Raw genomic sequence first — 16,699 nt, 5'->3', positions numbered from 1 at the left:
CTGACCGAAAGACAGCAATGTATACATGCAAAATCAAATGCAGTGACAGTAGCTTTAGGAAGAAAGAGGCCTGTATGATGTAATGTTTTGCAGACAAGTACTGCATTATGGGGTACGTAGTGGCAGACTAAACAATCGGGATCACTTCAAGATGCTAGACCCCATGTGGTCAGACTCAGAAATTACATATAAAAATGTTTACAAACCTGTAAATAGTCCCAGAGTACATGTTTGAGTCTGTGGTTGAGGTTCTCCTTAAATGATACGTAGTCAGGGATCCTCTCTTACACTTTATCCAAGAACATGTACAAAAAGTAAATATATCCTTAATGGGAAAAGCAAAACTGTATTTTTATTTTAACAGAGTAAGTCTGCATATTGTCTGTAATAAGTGGCTTATCGCTGGATTTTTAAAAATGTTATTGAACAAGCAATAATACTTGACAACGGTGGACATTTCAGGGAAATGGTCCATTCAGGGAGGATGGTATGAGACCTGATGCTGCAGGTAGAAACTTCTCTATCCATTAAAAGTCCATCATTTCCCTATAATGCCTACCCTGGGAGGTATTACTGTGCATAGAAAATGACAATAAATAACCCTGTAGAAGTTAAAAGATAGTTTTTGTTGTGTTGGTAAGGCATTTTTTTTTACATTTTTCCCATTTTGGAAGAGAAAATCTGCAAAATGTTTAAAGAGCCGTTGCTTTGTTTTCTGTTGTTGTGTCTTTCCTTAATAATTAGGGACTCAAACAAAAAATAATAAAAGACAAATGCCCTAAATCACTGACAGTTTTTAAATCATATTTTAAAATATCAACACTCTTCATTTATGACATTGCTAGAACAAGAGAATGTTGTGCATTTTGTCAGGAACAAGTAGTCTGAAGCAGCAATGTCTGATGTTTAATTAGTGATCATGTAAAGTAATGTTATATTCTACTTTAATTCACTGACTACTGACAGAAACCATTTGCAGAAGCTTCTAATCATTAACACTAGCTTCTCCTTCTGTAGTCTCACACAATTTCATTTGATAAATTACATAGTGTAGTAGTGCAAATTGTGTCTATGTGCTTGTGCTATTGAAATTTACTCTTGGACAAAACTGAAAACCTGAATGTGATTGAAAAGGGACACTGTCTTTAGGTAGCATAATTTTTGAGCAGCAAGGTGAAGAACTTGTATTTGAATGCTAATGGGTTGAGTCAGTGCATGTCAGTTACCGACACTTTTTACTGTTCTCCAAGTTTAAAAATATTTCTCACAATTTCAATTCCAAATAAATGAAAGTGTGATGACAGGAGATATTAGCATGGGAATTAATCTCATCAGCTGTAGTCTCATGATGCAGTGTCAGAAGTAACTTTCCAAGAAAACAAAATCTCATGACTATGCCTGCCCATTTGAGGACATTCTGGGATGGAGCAAAGTTGAAATTAGAAATAACTTGTTAGCTCCAGGCAAGTTTGGATTATGCAGCACTTCTTGGTAATATAAAAAAAATAATTTTTGTCTATAGTGGTGCTTAAGGGCAGAAACTAGAAAAGAATATGTATTATCTTCTTCTTTCGTTTTTTTCCTGCTTAGGGGTCACCACAGCAGATCACCTGTCCGCTCATGATTGGCAGTGGAGTTTTACAGTGTCGAGTTGCCAGCCCGGCGCCCAACCTTCCACAGAAGGCACACACACGTACGCACTCATGCCTAGGGCCAATTTTAGAGTATCCAATCCACCTACAGCATGTCTTTGGGATGTGGGAGGAAACCGGAGCACCCGGAGGAAACCCACACGACCACAGGGAGGACATGCAGACTCTGCACAGAAGGCACCCCAGCTGAGGATCGAACCGAAGAACCTCTTGCTGTGAGCCGGCAACGCTAACCGCTGCACCATCGAAAAGAATATGTAGTATACACAATCAAAATCTGCCTGCAGGACAGTAACTACCTATAGCTACTTTTTCCAGCCCTAAATGCCCTCATGGAGTGGAGTTCCTGGCTCAATCTTGTTTTCTTGGAAAGCTACTTTTCCTCATAAGACACTGAAGGGCATAGCTAGTGAGATTAATTCACCATATTTTTTCTGTAGGATCAGTTTTATTCACTAAGAATGTAAGCAGTGAGAAGTACTGTGAAGTCTTAGTATCTGCAGTAAGTATAAACCAATATACAGTGACACATTATTTCGTATTACACACTCTAGTAGTTTATTGCAGAAATAGCTGAGATAAAGTAGCCTTTTTGAAAAGTGGAATTTTGTTTGAGTTTCAGGACCTGTATTCATCTCACTTTCCTTCCCTGAGTCAGCCAGTGTATTGTATTTCTTGTCTTGTAAAGCTGTCTGTCATTGATTTCTTCTCCTTTAGACTTCAAAAGGCTTAGCAAGTTTATGGCCCCGAGGGAGGGATAAAATGCAGCAGTAATTATCAATAAACTGTTTTATGCGCTCAGTGAATAAAATAACACGAAGGAGCTATGTGTAGTTTGCTGTTTGTGTTTTACTTGCTAAACTTTGAAATGCAGTCGACAAAATGATGTAAAAATTTGCATAAATTTGAGATTTCATGTACCCCCATATGATATGAAAATTGACTAGGATAGAAATGCCCCAGAGGGTAAGCAGCTGCTAAGTAATGTTTTATTAATATACGCAAGAAAGAGAATCATTCTGCAGGGAGGAAAATACATTTTTCCCTAAACACATTATCTTTCCCCATAGTTGTTCTTTAAGTCCAGGCAAGAATCTTCATAAGCCAGAAATGTTGCTTAACTTGACCCTTTTTTGCCTTCATTCTGCAGTTTGCTTAAGTCGAACTAGTTGGCTGCAATTTATTTTAGTCTCTGAAATCTTAAACTTTAAATGCTTACTACCAAAGGGTGACACACTTCTGGCCTCATAATCCAGCGTCAACAAGCTTGTGATCCTTTACGGAATCAATTTAATAAAAGTTCCTGCTGTTCAGCAAACTTCGTTCACTTCCATCACAAACTAACCTACAGAACTGATGTATGGGGATTCTCTTTGCAGTATCCATTCTGCATGTGACTACTGTATTTTAAAAACGAAAATAACACCAAGGCAAGGAGCCAAGGTGCCTTCAATTTAATGAATAGTTAGCGCTTTCGTTTTGACAAATATTCTATTCATTAAGTTGAAGGTACCTTGCTCCTTGCCTTGGTGACTACTGTATTGTCAGAGTAATTTTTTTTAAGAATGAGCTTTCTCTTTGTCCGTCTGTTAACATATTTGCATTAGATTCTTCTTGCAGGTCATGAATTCTGGTGTAAAATCTAGTGTAAAATCTTGAATCTACCAGATAGAAGCTTCCAAGGTTATTTTAATGTTAAATCTGAGTAGGTTCTGGAGGTACTGCTAATATTGGTTGAAGTGAAGAGTAAAGGTTTGAGACTCAGAACGTTCACTTTATTGTAGTAAAAGATAGGGGAAGCTGCACTGCTGATACAGGTAAGAAGCACCTTTTCCATGCCAAGCTGTATGTGGAGTACTGTTTTACAGCTGGTGTCTAGTAATCCATATATTGATAGTGTAGGGTTCAACGATCTGTCATCACAGTGCTCCTGTGTCATGTATTGAAATTGCTGTATGTTATTTTCTTCAAGTACTTAAATGGTAGTATCCAGGGAAGCCAATCTGTGAAAGCCTCTGTCTTACTTTTACATAAGAAGTACTTGACAGCAATCTGGTTGCAGTAATTAGTAGGAATTCCTGGCAGAAGAGGTAGAACTCCTCCGAGTAATGTCACCGTTTCATGCAGAAGAAACACTCCTTCCACAAGTTATTTTGTGCACAACAGTAAGCAGACAAGAGGAGTTGATTAACTACCCTAATTGCTGACAGACACACTCCTGACAAAAAATGTAGTTTCTTTAGGTAAAAAAACGACAGCAATATACTCACAGTGAGATTTACAATCGCAAATTGAAGTGCGTTTAAGCATTCAGCTAAAAACATCTTTGTTTCTCCCATTCATAAATCATAACACATTTCCAGCTGTAATAACAACAGCGATATGCCACTACTCAACAACTCATCAAAACCAAACAAAATAATGTAGCAACACCTGCAGCCACAATGAATAGCAGTCCATAAAGTTAAAAACACTTTTATTCCCAAAAACTTTGATTAAGCACTTTCATCCATGTAATTGGACTTCCATTCTGCCAATTGAGAATGTTTTAATTGTTTGTATACGTTTCATGTGGGTTTATGTACCATGAAGCAAGTGCAATACAAAGTTTATTTGAATCAGTTTTTAATATTATCTTTAATTTTTATCTTTTATCTTTTATTCTCTTTTTTTCAGCAACATTTTAAAGCTGTAACTATTTTAAATAATATGATCATTAGCACTGACTTATGGAATAAGATTTTCTTAATGTATTTTTGAAAGCATAAAATCCAACAGAAAAGTAGAAACGAACCAGGCAGTACCAACAAGGTTGCACGGACTGTTTATTGTAGTAAGCGCTTTCGGTCGAGGTAATCCCCCAACCTTCATCAGACATACACGAAATAACAACCATAATCCCTTCTTTTAACATATGGCTTAATGAGATTCCATTTTAGTTAATTGAATAATCCATTAATTATACTTAAAGAGCCCAGCTATAAGTATGCTGTGTAAAATAAATGCAAGAAGGCTGTAGTTTTTCCCAACAAAACAACACAACAACACAACAGAATAAATAAAACCATGAATATTGTACATATAAATGAATATTGATATAAAATACATATAAGCCATGATTTCACTATAGGTTAATGTAAAAATGTGTAAATATATTAGTTCATGATAAAATGACATCACATTAAATTAAAACATTGAATTGATTGAGAATAATAAATTGTCAAACCTACACTATAATGTCATATTTTACTCCAATGTTAAAATTCATTTTTAGCAGCATTTGAACAATATAAATAAAACAAAATAACATCATAACACAAACTTGCACCAAACAAGAAAAAGTTAACATTCGCCAATGAATATCCTACTTGTAACGATATTATTATATAGATTATATTGTACTATATTTGTTTGATAATCATTTGATAATTATTCCATGAACCTAGCCAACTACACTAACATCACCTCATTAATGCTTTTAATTTTAGTATGCTTTTTAATGATGCATACTCATTAAGACCTGGGGAAATATAGGCTGCCGTTCTGATTTGCCATAATAATTCTTGTTCTTCTAACCAAAGTTGCCATGGTCCACCCCTAATACTAACATTAATTTGTTGAATGACAGCAAATACAAAACTATGATCAGGTTCATCATGGATGTGCCTGGCAAGAGCATTTGTTAAATCTTTTCTGCCTACGGCATAAATATGCTCATAAACTCTCTTCCTAAATGATCTTTCCGTTTTGCCTATGTAAAGTGCATAACATTTTGTGCACTCTGCCACATAAACCACTCTGTTACTATCACAGTTATATTTCCCTTTTATGGCATAGCTTATTCCCCTAATGCATACATTGTTCCCTGTCTTTATGTACTTACATTGAGGACACATGCCACATTTTGACATGCCAACATTTGTCCTTGTTGGTTTATGGCTAGAATTATCCAACAAACTCTTCAAATTCGTGCCTCTCTTATAAACAAACTTAGGTTTTGTACCAATAGCTTTCACTAATTCCGTGTCCTCGATGATAAAATTCCAGTTTTTGTTTATGATGTCTCTAATTTCTTGAAAATCAACACAAAAAGTAAAAATAAAGTTAATGTTAAACTGTGATGTGTCTTTATTTGATGACTCTACATTAGTTTGTATGGTACCCCCTCCTATTAGGGGTCGGAAATGCCCTGCATTACGTTTTGAGACTACCTCGTCCATAACTTCCTTAATTAAAGTACTTGGATACCCTCTCATAGCGAACTTATTGCTCAAACTATCACATTCCATTATAAAGTCATCTTTATCTGACACCATCCTGGCAGCCCTCACAAACTGTCCTTTCACCACACTTCTTTTCTGGTGAAAAGGATGACAGCTTGTGAAGTGAAGAAAGGAATTAGAGTGTGTGGGCTTCCTAAATATCTCCGATTTGTATTTGTTATTCAAGAAATCTTTACTTAATTTTACATCTAAGAAACACATCTCATTAATACCTACTGAGTACGTAAATTGTAAAAAATTAGTCATACTTGAAAGGCTTTCCATAAATTGAGGAATTAAGTCAGCTGGCCCTTTCCAGAAAAAACACATGTCATCTTGGTACCTATTATACCAAGTGACATGTTGTGTGTACAAAGTGTTCTGAAAAAGGAATTCATTTTCCCAATGTGCTAAGACAGAGTTTGCAAAACTGCAACCACAGGGGGACCCCATCGCAATCCCAGTTTTCTGAAGATAAAATTGTCCTTTAAATGTGAGAAAATTATTGAACAAAATCACTTCTAATAAAATCTCAACAAGGTTCATCTGATCATTAGAAGCTTTTTTCCTTAGCATGAAGTCCCTTGTCCATTCTATGCCTAATTTCATGTATGACTGTATATAGGTCTTTGATATCTACCACTAAAAATATACAATTTGTATCAAACGCCATTTTGTCTATACCTTGTAAAGCTCCAAGAATCCTTGCAGATTTGACGCCTGTTTTTAATAAAGGTTTCAAAATCTCATCTACCAGTTTGGCACAAGCATATGTGATGGACTCGTCCATCCACAATTGGTCTAAAAGGAGGGTTTTAGATCTTTGTGGATTTTGGTGTGCCAAACAAAGTAGGAATTTTTGGCGCTGACATATTTAGATAGTGGAAAGTTTCACTGTCTATCATACCTTCAATGAACAAATCATCCAAAATTCTTTTAATTTTGTTATATGCCATGTGTATTTCATTCAAACTAGACTGTATGTAGCTGTCAGAGTCTAGATGTTCTAATAACCTATTTTCATAAAAGTATTCATCCATAAATACCAAACCCCTCCTTTGTCTGGAGACATGACCCTAATGTTGCATTCATTAAGAAGAGACAAGAATGCTAATTCTTCTTGAGATGTGTTAGATTTCCTGTTGTAAAGGTTAGGTCTATTATTGACCATTGATCTTAAATCATTCTCACACACTCTCTCAAAGACATTAAGGGAATTATGTAATGGGGGATTAAAAATGCTTGAAACTCTGTGAGTAGCTATAAGGGATGGTGTGTTGCCTAGTCTAAATGCCAAGTTTAATTTGCGAACATATAATTTCAGATCTACAATAGTCCTAACTACATTGCATTTCTTATCGGGCACGAAACTAAGACCTTTCGATAGAAAATTAATAACGTTCTGTTCAACAGTAAGTACTGTATAATTGTAGGTCTTAAAATCTCCTGCCTGACTAGCTAAGACACTAGGGCAACTAACATCTATATTGCTTATCTCCTCCGTTGGTTCCCCTTCCTCCTCCTCTGTGTTCTCCCTCTCTGATTGGATGTGGAGTTGTTGTTGTTCCTGCTCGTGCCTGGGTTCCTGGCCTCCCCCACCCTGTGAAAACCCTGATTATTGGCATTCGAATTATAAGCCTGTTGGCCCTGATTATGATTGCCACCATTTGTATTAGCATTATTAACATGATGGCTTTGATTTCTGATGCGCTCACTTCTTCTAATTTGGGGCGCTTCAGAATTGTCGTTATTATCTTGTACATCCCCTTCGGGAGGGCCATCAATAACTTGATTATTATTTGTATTGAGCAAATTAGATTGATTCAAAGGGGGAGGGGGGTACGCTTTTTTATTACCATATTCTTTTAAATCTCGGTCAATTTTTCTTTTCTTGTTAACCACCAATTTATTAATGGTTGCATCAATGCTAGATAAAATCCTTGCATAATCGTATTTGTATCTGATAAACTCAGTATGACTCTGAAGAAACATTTCTAGTTGTGTTAAATCCCCTTGCAGCATATTAAGTTCCACATTGTAAAAATTAATCAAAGAATTTAAGAACTCAATGCCCTGTTTATCAAATAAAGCAATGAGTTCTTGATGATACACAGAATTATTAATTAATCCTGCAGGGTAACGCCACTGGCGTAACCCTTTTGGAATTATTTTTAAATTAATGCATTCCTGTAAATATGAAACTTCTAATTGCAGTTTTCTGCAATGGAACAGCTTATTATCAAATAAATTAAGTTTATCAATGAACATAGATGAGCTCACCATGTTATTATTATATTATTATACTACAGCCTTCTTGCATTTATTTTACACAGCATACTTATAGCTGGGCTCTTTAAGTATAATTAATGGATTATTCAATTAACTAAAATGGAATCTCATTAAGCCATATGTTAAAAGAAGGGATTATGGTTGTTATTTCGTGTATGTCTGATGAAGGTTGGGGGATTACCTCGACCGAAAGCGCTTACTACAATAAACAGTCCGTGCAACCTTGTTGGTACTGCCTGGTTCGTTTCTACTTTTCTGTTGGATTTTCTATTTTTGAAAGCAAAGGGTCAACATGCTCCTTTAAGTATTTGGTGGTGTCATTTAATGTTCTTATAAAGAGGATGGTAATTGTATGTAATTAGATTCTGAGGCAGTCCAGTTATTTGGACAAAAGCGCTTAATCTAAGTTTTTTGAAAAAAAGTGTTTTTAACTTTATCGACTGCTATCCATTGTGGCTGCAGGTGTTGCTACATTATTTTGTTTGTTTTTTCTGCATTTCCAGCTGTAACCTCACCCCCCCCCCCCCCCAGTGTAGACTTGCAGCAACAAAGGCACAAACACTGTGCTGTATCTAAGAACAAAAGCATGTATTTCTGTAGGTGAAAAATCAGTCAGAAGAATGTAAATATGGTGTGCTTTACAATAGTAAACTTAAGTGCATTTACAGCTTTGGCTTACAAAAAAAAACTGCTTCATTGCCTTAGATTCATAATGCAATTCCACTTTTGGCTCATGACTCGTCTCTCATCTTCAGAGCTCCCAGATGTTTTAAAAATGAGCTTCATTGCAAGTGTGTTATTTTGGAGCTAGAGTAGAAATGAACATTTATTTTCATAAAGTAATTGAAGCAATTATGAGGCATCAGTTGTGATGTAGATATAATTTGCATAACCTAAGTTTTTCACTAAATTATGCTGGTGCCTCCAAGCCTGTATTGTAGGGCCAAATCTTTCTCTACTTTACTAAATTCTCTTATTTTTCATAGTTTTATGTCAGTCTTGAATTTTACAGTAATAGTAAGTTTTGGCTCTCATGTTCACTGTCTCTTATCTAGAGTCAGTCCTTGGTCCACAGCTTCTCTTGGCATTTAAATCAGTTTTGTTGACATGGCCTGTATCTCCACCTTTGCCTTGACTTTGCAAACTTGTTTAATTTTAATTAATCTGTAAGGCTTACTTCATGTTAATAATTAACATGTCCAGTGCTGAAGTATGGAAGTTGCTACATAATGTATATGTTATGTTATTTTAACATGGATTGTTACCACTGTCATTTCACCTGGTCTGCCTCTGTTCTTTCTGCAGAGTACTGACAGAGCTGGTATCAAAAATGAGAGACATGCAGATGGACAAAACAGAACTTGGTTGCTTGAGAGCCATTATTCTTTTCAACCCAGGTAGGTCAGCTGGGCAGTTGTGTAATTGCTTGTGTCATGTTAATCAGTGCTATGATATAGATTTCTCGGTAGAAGGTGCACTGGGTAAACTGTAATTTGCAAAACATTCTCATGTGAGTTGGGATTCTTAGGCGCTGTACACTGGTGGGATAAATGCAGTAATTTCTGAGTATATTTGGGAATTTTGGAAACTGGACCAGTATCAACTAGGCTTAAGATGATTACTTTTTGATATGTGTGTATGATGTACCAACATGACTTTTGTTTCAGTATGTTATGACCATTTATGCGTCATTTCTACAAATGTATAATTTATTTTTTTCTTTTTTAATAAGAGGTTGGATGCATTCTATGTATCACTCGCTGCTTCATTGTAAATATTAATGGTAATTTGATCAGAGCTGCATGTTTGTTGAGCTACAGTGTTTATATGATAGAATTTCTACATAAAAATACCACAGTTTGGGTATTACATTACATTATTCTCATTAAAGAGCATTGTATGCTTTAATGGCAAGTGCTAGACTTATCTGGACATATATTTAAAGTCTCTTTTTGCACTTGTCCGAAAGCATATGGTCAAAATCTGACCTTACTTGCAGAACTTTTACTCAGTCGGAGGGGGACAATGATGTCCGTAGAACTAGACACTACCTCTTTGCTTATAAGCTGTGCAGTATAGAAGGACTATCTTACAGTAGACACATGTTGGTTAGAAGTTGGATCACTGTTCACATAAGCTCCCAAATCCCGAACAGCGGGGTTAATTATTAGGAACGCATTGTCAATGTGGTAGTTCTCTGGGGTAGATGACTTCTCAAAGGGTACAGTAATGCATTTTTGACATTTAGTTGCAGTCCACAATTTTGGCACCAGTCATTCATTTGAAACGAGCCTTCCTGCAGGATGGCTTTCAAACTTGTCAGCCACAGCACTTTGGCATTGGCTTTTACTTCAATGAGGAGAGATCCCTGCACAAAACCCTGGAGGACTCCACTGGTGACTGGCCTTTGTGGAGGTAACTTCCCCTGATGTTCTTCGTGTTTCACTGTTGCAGTCATTACATTTGGGTAATTTGCTGGCAGGTTGCCCTCAGTCGGCCTGATTAACAAAGTCTTGGGTCCTGCATCGGTTGCTGTGCCTTCTTCCATGATGTCATGTCGTCAAGGGTATAAAACATGCATCCAACGCCATTATATCAGTCTTTCTTGCCGTGCGGTGCCTGAAGCAGAAGCAGTTTGCAAGTGCCGGTCGGCCGACTCCTGAAATTTTCATTTTCGAGTTTCAGAACCGAAGCCTTCAACTTAAAGCTAAGTACCCTCGTTGGGGAAATTTTTCTTGCTCCTTACCGATGTCCGTAAAAGTTAATAATTACATTACTTGTGGAAAGCAAATACCTCACAAAGATTTTCATTTGTACTGTATTCCTTGCCTAGGCCCTGACCACGACGTACCTTGCTGTCAGTTTTGTGCTTTATTTAATCAGCGCACTATCTGTCGTCGGTACATTTTTGCCTCTAAATATTTCGGTTCTCTGTTTAATTATCCAGAAATGTCATTGGTTAGCCATCCGACTACCGGAATTCCGAAAAAACGCAAAGATAGACAGAGACAGGCCGCCGAGGTCCAAAACCGCCGATGACGCTTCTCCTAAGCCAGTCGCCAGTTCGCCTAGTACTCAGTGAGGTGCTTTCGCAGCCCCTGATACCCGCTACTTCTGATTCGCAGCCTCTACTGAGACCCATTCGGAGTCCGGTATGCCACGAGAGGCTTCACCTATGGAACCCAGGGATGTCTCTACCTTGGATGCGTCCGGAGCCGCTGTGCAGGCACCGGCTTCTGAGAGGTGTATTCAGGCCTACAGACTTGCATATTAAATCGACTCCACCTTCATTACTAAGGCCTAAATCTCGATCTGTGTCTAAAAAAAGATGCCCAGGCCACATGTTCAGGCCCCTATGCCTAAAAAACAAATGCTCAAGATGGCTGAAGATCTAATTATTCTAATCAGGGGTAGTCAACCCCCCCCCCACCCCCACCAAGAGGCCTAGGGCTGAGCTTGATTATGAGTCTTCTGATCAGGTTTCTGTTTCTTCTGATTCTTCTAATGACCTGGATTTGTCCATACCTACTTATGAGGATTCTGATGCAGAGGATTCCATTCCCTCTGCTTCCCCTCCTGAGGATTTTTCTTTTGGGGAAACTTATAATACCTTAAGAGAGCATTTCCACTGGGAAAGTCAGGAATGTTCTGATTCAAAAAAGAGGCTTAGGGATTTCCTTCTACCACAGCATAGGCCCTTGGCTGTACCTCCTGTACTAGACATTGTTGATGTATTTTCGGAATCCAGTATGGCCCCTGATTCCCTGCCTCTGGCTCCTAGTAAACCTTTCAGATACTACAGGGTTCCTGAGTCCCAACAAGTTCCTTTTCAGAAATCCTGTTGCAGATCCAGAAACCATTTCTCAGTGGCCCAAGGACGTTAAGGCTTCTACTGCTAAAAATCCTACCCCTTCTGATAGAGACTCCAGGGCGCTGGATAAATGGGGTAAGAAGGTTTATACTTCTGCAACCTTGGCAATCAGGGCTTTAAACTGACAATTTCATATGTTAAAATATCAACAGCATATTATTGGTCAAAATTATGTTGTTTCCTGACTGTGCGGAAAATAAAGATTTACAGAATTTATTGCATTCTGCTAAACAAGTTGGAAAACATACTTTGCAATTTGGTTTTGATTCTTTAGAGTCCTCCTGCAGGGCCGCTGTTACTAGGTCTGTGCTTAGAAGGCATGCTTGGCTTAAGGAGCAATCTTTGCCTGGTCATGTTAAAGCAAAATTGTTGGATGCTCCTTTAAATCAGGACCGTCTGTTTGGCAATAAGGCTGAAGAAGTTCTAAAAAAGATGGAAGATGAAGCTAAATCTACACAAACTGTTAGATTTCTTACAAGTGCAACCTCCAAGATTTAATAGGTACTGGCCTATTATGATTTGGTCCTTTCCAGCTCCTTCCAGATCCTCTCAAGCCAAACAAAGACACTCCAAAAGCACCAGGTTTCAGTCCCAGGGGACTCTCAGAACTAAGCAATGGGATGCCTTCCACTTCCAAATCTGGAAATAACAAGACACCCCCCTATGGTAAACAGTCTCAATGACTTCCTTTTAAAATTACCAAGCACTTACCTTTTAGCCGCCTCTTTGGGGGGAAAGATTGCTTTTCATGCAAAGAACTGGGAACTCGTACCCCAGGAAAATCGGTTTTAAATATAGTGTCCCAGGGTTACAGATTTAATTTCTGCACGTTGCCACACCAAACGGGTGGCCAGACCTGCCCCCAAATCAGCGGGCAGAGGCTCAAAACCACGTACTTTCCCTCTTAAACATGGGGGCTATTCAGCCAGTACCAAAAGAGGAAATAGACAAGGTTTCTATTCCAGGCTCTTTCTGGTACCCAGAAAAGACGAATCATGGCATCCAGTTCTAGACCGGTCTACTCTAAACACCTTTCTGGACATTCCAAAATTCAAGATGCTGACTCTTCAGTTACTTCCTATGCTAGGCAAAGATGCCTGATTGGCAACTTTAGATTTAAAAGAAGCATACCTGCACATCCCAATCAGGGAATCTTGCAGAAGATACCTACGCTTCAAAGCAGGCTACTTGCATTACCAGTTCTCTATACTGCCCTTTAGCTTGTCTACTGCACCCATGGTATTCACAAAGTGCCTGGCTCCAGTTACTGCATTTTGCAGGCAAAGAAATATTCAAATATATCCATACCTAGACGATTGTCTAATTCAGGCAGAAAACCAGGCCATACTTCTAGATCATCTGGTGTTAGTAAAAAGGGTTCTATCTTGTCTGGGGTACACCATAAATGAAAATAAATCACAACTGGTTACCCTCTCAACAGATTACATTCCTGGGTGCAAGCTTGAATACAACTGCCCAGATGGCTTTCCTCACGCCAGAAAAGCAAATTCATTTGGTAACTTACTTCAAACAAGTGACCACAAAACCCCTGCTAAGGCAAGACAAAACTGCAAGCCTTGGGGTTCATGGCCTCCTGCATTCTTCTAATTCCATATGCAAGACTGCATATGAGGAAACTACAGTGGTACTTAAAAAGTCTATGGCGTCAACGTTGTCACAGCCTGGAAACAATGATTCCTATCATACCTTGCCTATGCCTGGAATTCCTATGGTGGGCCGAGGCCTGCCACCAAAACAAGGGACTGCCATTCACACTACCCGCTGCCGCCCAAACCCTAACTACAGATGCATCAGACTATGCATGGGGGGCTCAACTGTCAGGGAAGTGCATTCAGGGCAAATGGAACCCAAATCAAATGCACCTACATATCAATCAAAAAGAAATGTTAGCTGTACAGAATGCTCTGACAGCCTTCAAGGACTACATTCTTCCAGGACAACTAATGGTAAAGACGGACAACACCATGGTTATGTGGTACATAAGCAGGGGGGCACGCGTTCTTACCCCCTCTGCAGACTAGCCATGGCATTGTGGAACACAGCCTTGAGCTACCAAGTGCACCTACAAGCTCAATTCCTGCCAGGAAAATTGAATACACTGGCAGACAGTCTAAGCAGAAATCTCATGGACCCACATGAGTGGAAACTGGAACCATGGATTTTCAACATGTTGACAAGCAAATGGGGGAGCCCAGACATAAATCTATTTGCCTCCCCTCAGAACTACCAGTTGGACAAGTTTTGCACAATGACTCACCACAAAGAAGCCTGGAAAGTGGATGCTCTGTCCTTCAGCTGGAAAGCTTATCAGTCTACGCCTTTCCCGTCTGCCTCTGCTCTCCAAAGTTTTGCTAAAAGTCAAACGGGACAAACCAAGAATGATCTTGATTGCTCCAGACTGGCCACACTAACACTGGTACCCACTTCTGCGCATTGTGTCACAAATATCTCCATGGCACCTATTTCAGACCCCTTCCTTGCTGTCTCAGCAGGAGAACCAAATTCTGCACCCTCAGCTTCCAACATTGAATCTTGCAGCCTGGCTAATGACTTAAATTCACCTTTATCTTCCCTCAGCAAACCTGTGATGGATATCATCATGGAAGCGAGAAGGCCTAGTACTAGAAAATCTTATGCTGACAAATGGAAAAGATTCTGTGCCTGGAACCAATCTTTAGGGATGAGCACAACAGCGCCCAATTTACATCAGATTTTGCAATACTTAACTGAGATGCTTCACAAGGGCCTGTCTTTTTCCTCTATTAAAATCCACGCTTCAGCTATTTCAGTCCACTATAACACAGAACCACCCCTCTTCTCTCATCCCCTGCTCAAGCAGTATCTCAGAGGGGCAAAGAACTTGAGACCACCCAGGAAAGCTTCTACCCCTGCCTGGGACCTTAACTTTGTTTTGGAGAAGCTCACTGTACCTCCTTTTGAGCCAGCTGCTACTGCAGACTTAAAATTTCTTTCTTGGAAAACAGCCTTCCTTTTAGCAATCACTTCAGCTAGAAGGATATCTGAATTGCAGGCCCTTATGGCAGTGGAGCCTTTCATCATCTTTCATGTGGACAGGGTATCTCGGAGGACCAGTCCATCCTTCATACCCAAGGTGGTTTCCAGTGTGGCTCTTAATCAGTCCATTCATTTGCCAACCTTCTTTCCCAATCCACAGAACAAAGGGGAATGGATTCTGCATTCCTTGGATGTGCACAAATAACTTTAGATTCTGCTTGGACAGGACTAAATCTCGGAAGAAAGTCTGACCAATTGCTGGTAGCATTTGCTGCAGGGGCAGAGGGGAAGGCTATTTCAAAACAAACCATTTCTAAATGGATAAGCTATTGCATTCATTTCTGCTATAAGCACCATGGAAAAACCTATCCCCCAGGGGATCAGATCTCACTCCACCAGGGCTGCATCTACTTCCGCAGCCTTTATCAGAGGTGTTCCTACCAGGGATGTTCTAGAAGCTGCTACCTGGAGTTCTGTACATACTTTCACCAAGCATTATCATTTACCAATTTTCTCTAAATCCAGAGCTGGTTTTGCCACTGCTGTCTTGCAGGGCCTTTATAGCTGGCCCTAATGTTGTATAAACTCCTCTTCCCAACCATAGCTTTGGGAATCTACCCAAATGAAACACGAAGAACATAGTACAGTTGTGTACACTTACCATAAATGTATATGTTCGAGCGTATTCACTGTTGCAGTCCTGGTTACCCTCCCTCCAGCCCCCTACTTTTCTCTAGCTATACCTCTACTTTCTTTTACTATGCTTAAAAGCCTTTTTGGTGTATTTGCTTTTGGTTGGAGGTTGATTTTTGTGTGTTTTAATTTTATTGGCTCCCCATTAGGGGGCACCTGATATCTGGGGCAAGAAAAACTGATGTAATGGCGTCTTTTGCATGTTTTATACCCTTGAAGACCTGACGTCATGGAAGAAGGGACAGCAACTGACGCAGGACCCAAGACTTTGTTAATCCGGCTGACTGAGGGCAACCTGCCAGCAGATTACCCAAATGTAATGACTGCAACAGTGAATACACTCGAACATCTACATTTATGGTAAGTGTACACAACTGTACTTTTTGATTACCTCCATCCTATCTGTGAACCTATTGGCATTCCAGAGGGTGACTTATTTCCAGTTTATTTAGCTTTTCTACTATACCTGAGTGGGGAATTGATTCAAAAGCTTTGCCAAATTGAGGTATGCAGTGTGTACAGTTTTGCCTTCATTCATTGCTTTGGTGACCTTTCCAAAGAAAATTTACCAGGATGAGTAAGCATGAACCTCCCCATGATGAATCCAAACTGACATGGGTCCAGTGTTTAGAAGTTACTTGTATCCTGCTTGATTAGTTCCATGATAAATCTTTCATGGCTTTGCATACGAGTCTGGTCAGATTTATGGATCTGTAATTACCTTGGTCTGCGGAAGGTCCTCCCTTATGTAGGGGGAAAGAGTGCAGTTGTTCTCCATTCAGTTGGTACAAAACGTGTATGGATGCTGAAATTGAACAGTATTAAGGATGTGGCTAAGTCATGCTTCATACCATTTGAGATGCATCCAGGGATATCCTTAGGACTCATTGAAGCAG

The 16,699-nt window shown here is 39.1% G+C and overlaps 1 protein-coding gene across 6 annotated transcripts in view; it reads left to right on the top strand.

The window, feature by feature from the left end:
- Positions 1–16,699, top strand: part of RXRB (retinoid X receptor beta) — a 1,081,557-nt gene that overhangs the window by 1,025,029 nt on the left and 39,829 nt on the right. For all 6 annotated transcript variants that reach the window (XM_044083573.1, XM_044083570.1, XM_044083567.1 and 3 more), the window contains one exon: positions 9,509–9,600. In XM_044083573.1, the coding sequence (XP_043939508.1) occupies positions 9,509–9,600 (92 nt within the window). The remainder of the gene's footprint in view (positions 1–9,508; positions 9,601–16,699) is intronic.

This window comes from Protopterus annectens, chromosome 9.part0 (genome assembly GCF_019279795.1).
Source record: "Protopterus annectens isolate FY-2018-M chromosome 9.part0, PAN1.0, whole genome shotgun sequence".
Classification (NCBI taxonomy): domain Eukaryota; kingdom Metazoa; phylum Chordata; order Ceratodontiformes; family Protopteridae; genus Protopterus; species Protopterus annectens.
The sequence above is the reverse complement of the archived record's forward strand: the minus strand, read 5'-3'. Positions and strand labels throughout refer to the sequence as shown.